We start from the raw sequence: 12555 nt of genomic DNA, 5'->3' as shown, positions 1-12555 counted from the left end.
ACTACCTCGGTACGGGACCGGACCGGTGCGGGGCTGGCGGGGGCACGTTTTCCCTTAGGTAATAAAAGCCGCTGCTAACAAAGGAGCAGCCGGAATCTGCCCTGTCTGGGTCCCCCAGGCCGGCGGCCCGCGGGCTGTTGGGAAGCGCGGCTCTCTTTGTCCGAGGCTGCTCGCTCGCCGCCGAGAAAACTGGTTTGTGCTGGTTTTCTGCACCCTAGTGGTGACGTATTAAAGTATGTCTATGTACACTGTATAGGCCGTCTTAGATATGCATTGATTTTTGAAAAATGTTTTCTTTTTAGCTAAAGGAGGAAGCAAAAAGGTGTTGGAAGAGGCAGCAACGGTAGGTATTAAACTTTCCTGATGGCGTTGCATACCTCTAGGAAGTGAAGGGTTTCTTCAGTCTGTAGGAGCATTGCGCTAGCGGAGGTTACATAAATACTTTCACAAATACGGCTTTAAGACTTAACAGTGAGAGATGCCTGTTGTATCCAATATAGGATTTGCATGCTCATACTGCTCCTTGTTGGTCTTTCCTTACCTGCTGGATTTCACTCCCAGATCCCTGAGAGCACACGCACTTTTCAGTAAATGAAAGCATTTCCAAATTGGTTGAGCAGCAGGGTGTAGGTGAAGCATACTTGCAGCTGCCAAATAAGGCATGTTAGTCCCGAATGGCATGCAGACCTCACATGTTGTTGTCACCTCCAGAATAACATGAAAGGTCGCAGTTTGAGCACAACAGAAAACATGGAGGTATTCTTGCTATAAAATAATTAGGGATTTGCTCTACAACTTGGATGTCTCAGAACTATATGCTACTGATAATCCTAATGGTGTCGTGACTGTTTTTAATTTTAGGCAGACTTGGAAATAACAGAAATAAACAAGTTAACAGCAGAAGTTATCCAGACTCCTTTAAAAATCATCAAGAAAGGTCAGTTTGTTTTAAGCATTATGATGAGTTCAGTGAGATGAAAGCATGTCATGGTTTATATACTGTGAATAATAATTCAGTTCTTACTTACATCCCTCAATATATTTAAAGACAGGCAAATAATCCTACTTTTATCCCTACTATCTGCATTAGCTCTACTCAGTTTTATTAAAACACTCAAAATAATTCAAAATAGTGCTCTGTCAATCACTTGGATTACACTGGAATTTGGATTTCAGAACCAAATTGTTGCCAAAAATGGTTGTGGTTGTTTACCGTTTACCTCCACTGCTAACTAATAATGTGAAGTTATTATTTATTTTCAACTTAGATAGCACTTTCTCTTTCTAGTGGAAAAATCTAAACAGGATATTGAAGCTATTGAAGAAGAAGCAGAGCTTCCTTTGCTTCCTCTAGCAAAGAAAGCGAAACATGATAGCCAATGTCTTCCAGAGCTAGAAGCTGAAAACGTTAATCCAAGAACTGGAAAGGTAAATAGCTATTCTTTGTGATGACTTTATTCCCAAGATATAAACTACTTACTGAGATAATGCCTATGATAATGTAGCTGTCCAGGATACTTTGAGGGGCACTTCAATGCAGGTATCACTTCCTGAAACGTCTAGTGATAGGAGAAGGTCACATAAGCTTGTATAGTGTTTGTTTCTGGACTCTTGTGCCATAAAAAGGAGCCTGTTGAGCCAAACATTTTGTATGGAAGCATTTGTTCATTGTGGACTCAACTGTCACATGAGAGTGAAGTAACTGATTTGGTGAGTAATGTGTGTTTCAGGTGAAGGCATCCACTAAAAAAGCGCCAGTGTCCAGGAGCAGAAGAGCTCCTTCAGCAAGAGTGAAGCGCATGAGTAAAAGGTAATAGGGGACCTCTTTTTCACCGGATTTCAGAAATGGAGAATAAGTGTGTAGTGCCAATATAACTCTTAAATGGAATGGAGTATGGTTTAGTAGGCTGGTTGAGGTAGTTGTGCCATGCTATAGGAAAAAATCAGCGATCTGACAGTGAATGAAAGATGGGCAACTTCCTTTCCTGTGATGACCAGCTATCCCTAGCTTTGGGGTTTACTTTTGATTAGTAAGAACCTCTGGTTTTCTGTGGTGATAACCTCATTCAAGTCTTTGATAAGATAGTGCTTGTATGTTTGTTAAAAGTATTCTTATGAGCAGATGTTTATTTATTTCCCTTTAACAGATCAAGCAAAAGCAACTATATCACTCCAGCTACTGGTAGAATTATTGATGTCTGTGCTCGGGGAGGTACCTCTATGGTCACACCCAAATTTGATTCCAGGTTTGTATTCTGTTAAATTTCTCTGTTAATCTCTTATACAGGGGAGTGCCTTGCTATTTGGTTTGTGTATGTATCTGTCATCTATTTGCAACATAATCCTTGGTGGCTCTTTGAACGTGAAATGAAAGACTTTTAGTCAAAGAGCTTTGAGCAATTGCAGTGAAATTACTTACCTATAACTTTTTGTTTCAGAATTTTCAAGACACCAGGTTTGCGCACGCCTGCAGTAAATGAACGTGTTTACACCATCTCTGCCAATGGCAGCCCCCTTGCTGACAGCAACGATATCTTCATTACAGTCCCTGTTGGAGGAGGGGAGGTAAATCAGAAACTTTAATCTGTAAAATCTATGCTGAAGGGATAGCTTGTAACTTCTTGGGGGCCTCACCAGTTTCACATCATCCACTCTTGTCTCTTTAGTTGTGCCACTGCAGTTTATCAAGGGATTGATCTAGCTTAAAAAGAACCTTGAAAGATTTTTTTTTTTAGTCAGAAGCGGGAGCTGTTCAAGCTGGTCAAAGCAGAATGTGGAATGATGTTTTGCTGTGCATTTAAGTAACATTTAAAGTAGTTTCTGCTGGCAGTAATGTATTAGTGCACTGCAAGGAAGGTATGAGATGAGCTTCTGGTTGAGCTGAATGTAGTTCTCTGCCTGTATATGGTCTCCTAGTATGCTTGGATTTTATTTACTTCCCCCCCCCCCCCCCCCCCCCCCCCCCCCGCCCGGCTTCTGGCTACTACAGCAGACCAAGCAGAAAACCTAAGATTTGGGTTTTTTTCACAGAGCATTCGTTTAACAGCAAGTGATTTGACCAAGAAAAATCTTCTTCATCTGAATCCAGAGGCCCAAGGAATTATGAAGAAGCTCTCAGTAAGTCTATGTATTTCTGTCACCCATGACCTGAAATTGTAAGGCAGAGTTGTCACTCTGTCATTAGCCACTGGACTGTTGAGCTGTAATAGAAACTCCTTATTTCCCCCCTCCTTGTCTCGTATTTTGGCTCATGTCACTGGTCAAGAAGAAGCATGAACTCAGAAGGGAAGGAGAGGGAGTAGCTTTACATCACATCTAGCTTAATAGAAACTGTGGATAAACCATGTACTTCTTGAAAAAGAATTATTGTCAGTGTTTTGAAAAACTGAATCAAAACTGGAAGTATCTTCTACTTCAGGCAGAAGTTATAAGTGGTTGTGGGATGTAAAAGTGTGTCTTAGAGTACTGATTCATTTCTTTTTCTTTCTAGGTTCGTCTTGCACAAGCTTGCAGTGGCGCAAAAACCAACAGATGAACCTCGATGAATGTTGACATCCCTCTGTAAATACAGAATGTTACATTTAGGACTGCTACCTTTAGTTCTTGTTCTAATTTGTGTCTTCCTTCCATTAATCTACAGAATGGAAGTTAAGAACTAATTTTTCTACCTATAATATGTAATGGGATTAGAATAGATTGCATTTTTTTTATTCAGGAAAAAAAATACTTTATTTCCTATTTCCTTTAAGGTTGAGACCAAGATACAGTTATCTTGGGCTTGCAGACCAGCAAGCTGGGTAGAAAGGCTATTCTGGTAGCTTGCAGAAGATGTAAGCAGTGGACACAAGTGACTGCAGTTCATATCTGTCTGGGCAAAGAAAGCAACAGATCAGACTTGTTGCACTTCCTTCCAGGCATGTCTTTTCTCTGCAAATGGGCTCAAAAGGTGATGACTATCTCAGTATAGTACCTGAGATACCTAAAGGCAAGTTACTGGTGCCTGGGACTAAATGGAAAGCTTCTTGTAGTTCATGATGCTGCCATGAATAGCAATCCTTTTGTTCTTATAGTAGCTCTTGTATTTGTAACTGGCTTTGAGGTTTTTATAGTGAACTTATGCATTTTATTGTTTTTAAAGAAATAAAAGATCACAGGTAGTTTAACTTAACAGAATCAGCTAGACTGCTGCTTAACTAGATTACTGAGAGTAACCTTAGAGCTTCTGGAGTATCTCTAATGTGAGAGAACTTTGCTTTTCCTACACCCCCTTCAAAATCTTTAGGAGAAGCAGTACTCCTGGAACTGAGTATAGACAGGGAAGAAGAAAGCTTGGACTAGTTGAAACATTGTTTTGCCCTTTCTTCTCATCTAAATTCAGTTGATTCAGTGCATTTCTTTGACAAAGAGCCATATCCAATAAATGCTGTTTGAACAGAACAAAATAACTTCCTCAGTCATTAATGTTTTTTTTCCCTCATTGCTCATAGAAAATACAGAGAAATCTTGCTCCACTTCAAATTCAGGAAAATTCAACTTTAAATGTAGCCTCTTGGGAAAGGATTAATGTATTTATATTTTAAAATATAAGCAGGAGTACTCATCTGGCTTAACACTTCCCTGTACAATGAAGCAGGAAAGAAGTCTTGTATTTGCTTTCCTACAACCACTGTCTTATTTTTCAACAGCTTGGAAAAGCAGAGCTCTCTATGAAGCACTAGCTCTCTGTGGGAAGATGGCATAAAGTCTTAGAATGTAAAAGACTCCTCTCACTCAAAAGCCAGGGTTTCATTTTTATTGTAGCTGGTACAGGATGGGAGAGGACACTTCTCTTGTCTGTTGAACTAAGATATGGAATCCCTTAAAAGTGTGGTTACCTTCGATTCCCGAAGCATTATTCTGTATGGATCATACAAAGTCAAATATGTAAAATGGCATCTGCAAGAGACAACCTGATAATCCTTCCTCTGTTTCAGCAGGGAAGCTAACATGAGAGCATTTTAATTGGCATGTTAAGAGAGCATTCAGAGTAAAGAACTTCGCTTCTCTAACTTGTCTAAGATGTTTTTTTCTAAAAATAAGCCTGTTTGTTTGTTAGCTGGCACACTGTCCTTTCCAAAGATACCGTTTTGTCCTTGATTTAAGCCTCTTGGAAGGGGCTATAAACAAGGATGTTGAGACTTTGGGAATTTTTCTAGGTTTGGAAAAGTTCTGCTTTTGGCCAAAGCCAAGCCTACAGCATGATTAAGAAGGAAGACTGGGAAAAGATGCTATCAGAGGTAACTTATGCTTTGGTGTAAATGTTTGATGCAGCCTGTGGTATGGGAGAAAGTTTGCAGAACAGCATTCATAGATGAATTTCCTTTTAAAAAGCAAGCATGTCACTGTAATGCAAACCTCAAGTATATACCATGTATCTGGAAATCACTATTTAAGAGATTTTGGCAGCTTCTAAGTCCTAACTGCAGGTGGCAATATTGTAAACTAAGCTACAAGTACACTTGCCTTGCTGTCGTTGATGAGTTTTGTTAACATATTAATTAAAAAAACCAATTAGTTAAGCTGTAAATAAAACTGTAACACACTTACTTGGATACAGATGTGTAAGTCTAGATTCTGCTTTAAACATGTCTTTACCAGGAGAAAAAGTGAACTAAAATGCTTAGCTAGCCTAGAGAATTCTTCTGTTAATACTGTCTGCTTTTAAAAGCTCTAGGTACAATCTTTAAGGCCCTGCGTTGACATGCTTGTTACATTATCAGCCATTTCGGTCTCCTGTTTAATGCTGAGGTACGGTATTGTTAGTTAGTTAATCCAGGAATTAATGTTTTGGCTAGTACTAGACAGTAGTACTATTCCTCTAGATTAATGAGTCTTGAGTGGTAAGGAGGTGCAGATATGACTTGACTGCTTCTGCAGACTTCCAGTGCATACGTGAAAGCCTTGTGTCCCTGCAAGCCTGCCTACCCAGCTCTCCAACAGCAGAGTCATACTTTTGTTTCTAACTCTAGATTTATGTGCTATACATTCCTGATTCTTCTGGAGGATGAAAGGCCGTATTTGTGCTATTATTGGGGTTAACGCATTATTTATGCCTATAGCAAAAAAAATGCTTGCAAAATAACGTTTAGCACCTGGAAGGTGCGAAGAAGCAGAATCTGTAGAACTTGGCGGGGGTTATGGCTGCATTTCAGTTTGTACCTGTTTGGGTTGTCTGTGGCTGAATTTGCTCTGTAGAGTGTGGAGGCGGCATAGCTCAAGGTTCCCTCTTTGCAGAGGTGGTGCTGCTTTTCCTGGCACAGTGCAACCAACAATGCTGTTAATATTCAAGCTTCCTTTTCCGATTGTCAGAGTGAGTTAATTGTATCTGACATGAATTAAAGCTATCTGGCAGCTAATAGTGAAACAGATTCATCACCTAAATCCATTTTGCGTGCTGCCTGCACCCTGGGTAAGCAGTAGTTCATTTTTCTGTAGTTTTATTGCTCATGTAAATTATTGGCATCGCTTCTGGCCCTTTTGCACATTACATGGCAGTTGCATTTTGTTTAACAAAGCTAGAACCTCCCTCTTCTATTCAGTTCAAGGATTACTGGGGCAACACAGGGAAGCTGGCTGATGTTTTTGCGGATTTGGGAGAGGGTTTTTTTGTATATTATTTGTATGCTAGCCTGGCTGTAGTCTGAACTGCTCTTTAAATGGTGTGATGGGAAATAAAAAGCAACACAGGAAAATAACTATTCTGTCAGGTTGGAAGAGGCTGCATCCATCACTGGCCGGAGCAGTTCAGCCTACAGAAAGAGACTGACGTTAGCTTGTGCCATCTGAGCTGCTGCTAGGTCAGAGACGCTGCGGGCATGGCTTCAGGGACTGTCCTCTGAACAGAGCCAGTCTTGAGGGGAAAGACTAGAGGACATTGAGGTGCCTTCTCAGAATATCGGTTTTGCATATGTTCTTCCCAAGAACTGAACTACGTGACCTTCAAGGGCCTGTGTTTTGCGTTAATAGGTGAGGCTCTGCAGAAGGAATTAAAGCCCCCATGTTTTGCAGCTGATTCCATGAGAAAAAGTGGTTTTCCTGGTTGTAATTTCAGTCATGATGAATACTGCCCAGGGCTGAGAGCTGTGGCTTTCTTGTAGGAAGGATGGTTTGGGGAGTAATGGCCATGGTTTGCTAAAAGATTGCTGAGCACTGACTTTTTAAGGTCAAAACTCCTGACCCGAACCAGAGCTCTTTCAAAATAAGTTTCCCTTGGGACAGAGCAAGCTGCAGAAGGAGAGCTGGTGGTACTTTCAGCAGCACAGACCCAGCAGGGAGCAAGCAAGTAGCAGGGCGTGTCTGTGTTTCACCAGGGCTTTTATAGTGCTGGGTAACTACAGTCTTGCAGGGAAAAATTCCCCGCGCTGGCTGGCACAGAGCTCAGCCGGCCAACCCTCCAGGCAGGAGTTCCCACTCGCACCAAGCAGGTTGCAGCAGTACGCTGTGTGCTGGGAGGATGCTCGGGAGTCTCAGTGCTTGTGCTACAGTTTTGCTCTGGGTGTGAGAACTCCAAAGTTCAGCCCAAATTCATAATGGAAGTGTGAAACTATTAATCTAGAGAAATAATGAGCAGAATAGGTACCCAGTGAGGTACCTTCCCCAAGATGTGCTGACATTGAACTCCCACAAAGGGACTGTGTTAGATAATGATCCTAATAGGTGGCTCTTTCAGGCAATTTGATAGATGTGCACTATCAAGCATTGTCAGAAATAGCTCCGTATAGAAAGCAAGCGTTTATCATCACGGACACCTTGCAGGTGGTCACTGATTCAGTGACATTGTAAGAAATAAATAGATAACAATTCCCTGCTTGCTGATAGAGGGATGATAGTTTAGAACAAATTAGAGCTGTCTCTAGGCAATTTTTTCATGCAGGAGTTTTTGATTTGAAGTTGCAGGACAGCACATGCAACTCCTTCAGCTGTCCTGTATAATTCCACCAGAAATCCATGTTTCGTGGGACAGCTGAAGGCATAAGAAGGGGAAATATTCCTTAGCATCACTGAAAGAGGAGTTTGTAAGTCATTTCTCTTCCCTAAATAAGTGATTGGGAGAACTGCAGATTCAAAGGTGAAATGCATATCTGGAAACCCCTGCCAGTTTGGTGAGTTTAGTTGAACAAGCTGCATCTCCAAATTTTATGTTCAATTGCAGTGTCTGCAGCTAGCAGTAAAGATATTCTGCACACCAAAAATTCATCCACTTGCGGAATTTGTGAGTCATTTTGAAAACACAGATAAGTCTCAGGGCTCAGGGAAATAACAAGAAAAAGGAATTTTCAAAAAAGACATTATTTGTTTAATCAGTGGGACAAATTGTCCTAGTCAGAGTGTGCACAAGCTGACTTTTCGATATGAGTTCCCACATCTCAGTGAATCGGAGAGGGTTGTCTGGGGACCAGTGAGAAGTTCAAGTGTCAAGTCTGTGATTCATGATAACATTCCCTTCAAGAAGGGCTCAGCTGTCAGTGGCCTTTCTTGGTGGGGACGGGTGCTCTCTCCACTCTCATCCCAGCGTGTGTTTCCATGCCACCTGATTGCAGCTGGGACACTACACTGGCTCTGCTCTAACTTGAATCTTCCTTCCAGCAGTTCACAGCTAAGCAATGTGCAGTTTTTAATGAGGCAAAAAGATAATCTCCATCAGGGAAGTGAGTCCATGGATCCCAGGTCTGCTGCCAGCTGCGTTCCTGCCTGGTCCACGAATCGCAAGATGTGGCCAGCTGGTTCCTCACCTTGCTCTTCACCCCGCTTCTGCTGAAGGGGAATGCGCTGTTTGGAACCACAGTCAGTGATGCTAATGGCTGTTGGCAGATTGCAATGCAGCGATGAGGACGCTCAGCTGGTGGTGTTCCTTGGCACAGAGTCGGACTCCCGTCTCAGACAGGTAAGTGGTCTCCATGCTGAAGAACGGCGAGTCCATCCGTGGAATGAGAAGTAACGGGTGGAGCAGAGGTGAGCACAGGGATTCAGCTCTGCGTCTGCCTCCCATGGCTCATCAAACCTTTCCCTCTGTGGTTGCTGATGGAACGGATGCTCCGGGAGCGGAGTTAGAAGGCATGAATTACCCTTCATCAGCTGGGGGCACAGCCTGCCAACGCTGCTTAAGCTTCTTTAACTTTGCTTTTTTTTTTCCTCCTTTCTTTGGGGGCTTTTTTGGTGGGAGGTTTTGGTGGGTGTTTTTTTGTTTGGTTGTTTTTTTGCTAACTGAGAAAGATTGAACATTTCATTAACCTGACAGACATCATTTAACAGTTGGGCACTCAATTAGGTAAAATGTATTAATTAGAAGACGTGAGTGGTGGTGGGTTTTCCAGGCTGGCATCTCGCCGTGGGGAAGCCATGCTGTGCAGTGTTTAACAATGTCCACACTGCTTTGGACAGCCAGGCTCTGCCCATCACCGTCTGCTGTAACGCAATGTTCCCTGTGGGACCTTAAAGCCTTTCAGTTGATCCCGTATTGCGTGTTGCTGTGTGTGACGGGGATTCCAGGAAACTAATCAAACACTGTTGTTTGCCGTGGGTTGAGCTGCAGCTCGTGTTCCTCTAACTGATTGTGCTGCAGGACTCCGGGTGAATCCTGGAGGTGTGCAGTGGGAGAAGAGCCTTGCTGCAATGCCTGCTTGCCTTCCCACGTGCATGTATGCTCAGAGATGGGACGGGTGGTCTCTTGGCAAGTACCTGATGGCTTAGCAGGGAGGGGTACGTTGGTTGGCAAGATTCAGTCTTGGGGAAGTTGTATAAGGAGCCAGAGGGACTGTAGCTTAGCTTCTGGGTAGGAAATTTGTTGAAGATACAGATGAGTTCCTGGGAAGCTGGAAGGAAGCGCTGCCCTGTGGTGAGGTCCTTAGAGGAAGGGGTTGTCCCGTGTGCGGTTCCTGCTGTCCTCTGGTCCACCGCTGCGTGGCCGTGGTCGCAGCTCATCCCTCCGGGTCCTGCCAGCAGCCGACTGGCAAAACGAGGAGGGTTTTGCCCTCCCTGCGGCAGCGCCAGCCTTCGCTTCCTGATCTGAGGGTCTGACGCCTCTGAGGAGAGAGGGGGAGGCTGATTGCCCAAACAGTCCGGTCCTCTGGAAGGGGAACTGTGAGTCCAGCTCGCCTTCGGCTGCCATCCCTGCAGGGTGAGAAAGCCGGGTGTGCCGAGTGCCCTCCAGCAAGGGCTGCCCTTGTGAGCCCTTTCCTGAGGTGTACATCAAATATTTCCTTCCATGAGAGGTGCCCACGAGGCAGGCTGGGTCTTGGCTTTCACAGCCTCACAACTGAAAGTTTGAGCCTGTTGGGAGACCAAAATAAGTATATCCGATTTATTCATAGATGGTAGGTTTCTTAAAGGCAGGATTTCTTTCACAGCTGTGCTGCAAATCAGATCCATATTGTCCAGTGAATCTCATTTACAGCAAGATAATATGAAAACTGATGTGGCTGGACCTCATTGTGGAATTGCAGAGTGCCACTGCTTGGCTGTCACAGTGGAGCTGGGGAGAGCATAAATGTCCTCTTAAAATACAACAGTGGGAAACAGAGCTTACAGGTTGCGGACTTCAGAGCAATTTCATCCCCTAGCTCAAAATTCCCTATTTATCTCAGAAAATTAGTGCCCATAAGCCACAGAGCTTCACACTCCTCTCACCCAGAAGCATTATTACACTGAAAAATGGGATTAGGCAGAATCGCTAATTTTAACATCGCACACAGAGACCAAAATCCCAGGCACCCTCCCTGTCTCTCCAGGAAAAGATTTCTTGCTTGCTACAATGTAATTAATCTAATTTCCCTTAATAAGGGTGAGACAGTTAATAGGGAAGTTATGTCCTCAAACTCAGTTGCTGCCCCTCAGCCCGGCCGTGCCGAGGAGCGTGGCCAGGGCAGCGCCCATCCCACCAGCACAGCCCCTCACCCCAGGGCCAGGCGCTGCCCGTGGGGAGCGGGTGCTGCCTCTGCCTCCCAAGGAACTGGCAAAGGCCCCTCTGGAGCCAGAAATCACCATGGGAGAGGGCGAAGGGAAGGGAGCGATTCCCTGTGCCCGACACCCGCTCCTGCGGCAGGATGCTGTTGGGCTCGGGCTGCTCCTGCCCGGGGGTCCCGGCGGGAGACGTGGCCCCAGCGTGCTCATAGAGTCGCTACAGGTGCGGTTACACTCATGCACCTCTGTGGAAGAGGGTACTTGGGGAAACAGGAGGGTGCGAGGTGTTTAAGGTGTGAAAGCATGCAGGCTCTGCTCCCAGCACCTCCGGAGCAGGACCTATCGCTGCCGAAGTGCTCCCCAAGAGAGCACCTTGAATGGCAGCCACGATTATTTTCATGAAGAGAAAATATGCTCTTGCAATCCAATGCTCTAACGGTGTCTGTCGTCTTCTGTTCTGCTGGTGTCGCGCAGCCCTGCAGCAACTGGCTGAGAGCAGTTTTCAAGGGAAAAATCAATATTTACTAGTTATGGGTCAATCTTCCTCATAAAGTACAAACCCTGCTGATTTTGCACAGTTCAGGGCTACACTGAGCAGGGAAGCCAACATGTTTCATACACAATTTGAAATTAATTCATTTGCTGTGATGTAGTAACTGGGAACGTTAATAAGATCTTGGCTGCTGTTGTGACCCCCTCCCTGGGCGCAAGCTCAGGAGCCCCGAGCAGTGCTGGGACCCGGCTGCAGCCCCCAAATCGAGGGGATGGGGTCGGGGAGGTGACTGTCGATCCTTAGTGTGGAAGCACAAAGCCAGTGGAAAAAAGACAATTTATCCTTGTCCTGCATCACTCATAAAAATAGCATTGGGAGGTTGAGTGCTAATTGCAGCCTCTCCCAGCCAGCTTTGCAGATTACAGGCAGCATCTGGCAGTGCAGCTCTCGGGCTGAGACAGGCAGGGCAGGGAGCTCCTGGGAGGGCCTCATCAGCGGGGAGAGTCGCTGGGTTTAAGAAGAGCCAGCCCATCACTAAGCACTGCTCGTCCAGGGAGGATCGAGGCAATCGCTGGTGGAAGGGCGAGAGGCAGGAGCGCGTTGCGGAGCAGGCAGGGCAGAGACCTGCCGCCGGCTCGGCGGGTCCTGCGGGTGGGCAGGCAGCACGCACTGGGTGTCTGTCCTTTTGCTTGTCCCTGCTCGCATCACCGGAGCCCTGAACCTCTCGCACCCGCCGTCCTGCTGTCGCCCGGCCAGCCCTCACCCCGACACCCAGCTCGCCCGGCACTTAGCCAGGGCTGGGCCCCAGGGCCGGGCTGGCTCCCAGCGAGTGGTGACAGCAGAGCCTGCCCACCCGCCCTCCGGAGGGCTCTGCGCGTTTGCACATTGTGGCAATTAAATCCAACTTGGGAGATTGTTTCTTGGGTTTCCTTTTAGGAAACATGGCTGCTGTGCTCTATCTTTCCACGCCTTCCCTTCTGCAAAGGGCCTCAGTTCACCTTCATGAAGAACAATAATTGCAGAGTAATTTGGTGTGATGAGCATCTGCGAATGATACCTTCTGTGAGCAGTAAGTGGATTTCTTTCCATTGCTGCGGCACGCGTTAGCGATGGAGGCATATCTC

At 45.3% G+C, this 12555-nt stretch overlaps 1 protein-coding gene across 1 annotated transcript; it reads left to right on the top strand.

Annotated features, from left to right (window-relative positions):
* Nucleotides 1-118: 118 nt before the first annotated feature.
* CDCA8 (cell division cycle associated 8) lies at nt 119-3535 on the top strand (the record flags this gene model as incomplete). The annotated part of the gene is made up of 9 exons (XM_009585694.1): nt 119-192; nt 303-343; nt 862-937; nt 1289-1428; nt 1731-1810; nt 2148-2246; nt 2439-2565; nt 3031-3117; nt 3491-3535. Coding segments are annotated over 9 exons (769 nt in total), but the record flags the coding sequence as incomplete, so codon positions are not given.
* Between the last annotated feature and the right edge of the window lie 9020 nt (nt 3536-12555).

This window comes from Fulmarus glacialis, unplaced genomic scaffold (genome assembly GCF_000690835.1).
Source record: "Fulmarus glacialis isolate BGI_N327 unplaced genomic scaffold, ASM69083v1 scaffold35649, whole genome shotgun sequence".
Classification (NCBI taxonomy): Eukaryota; Metazoa; Chordata; class Aves; order Procellariiformes; family Procellariidae; genus Fulmarus; species Fulmarus glacialis.
Note: the sequence above shows the minus strand (reverse complement) of the source record. Positions and strands in the feature narration are given on the sequence as shown.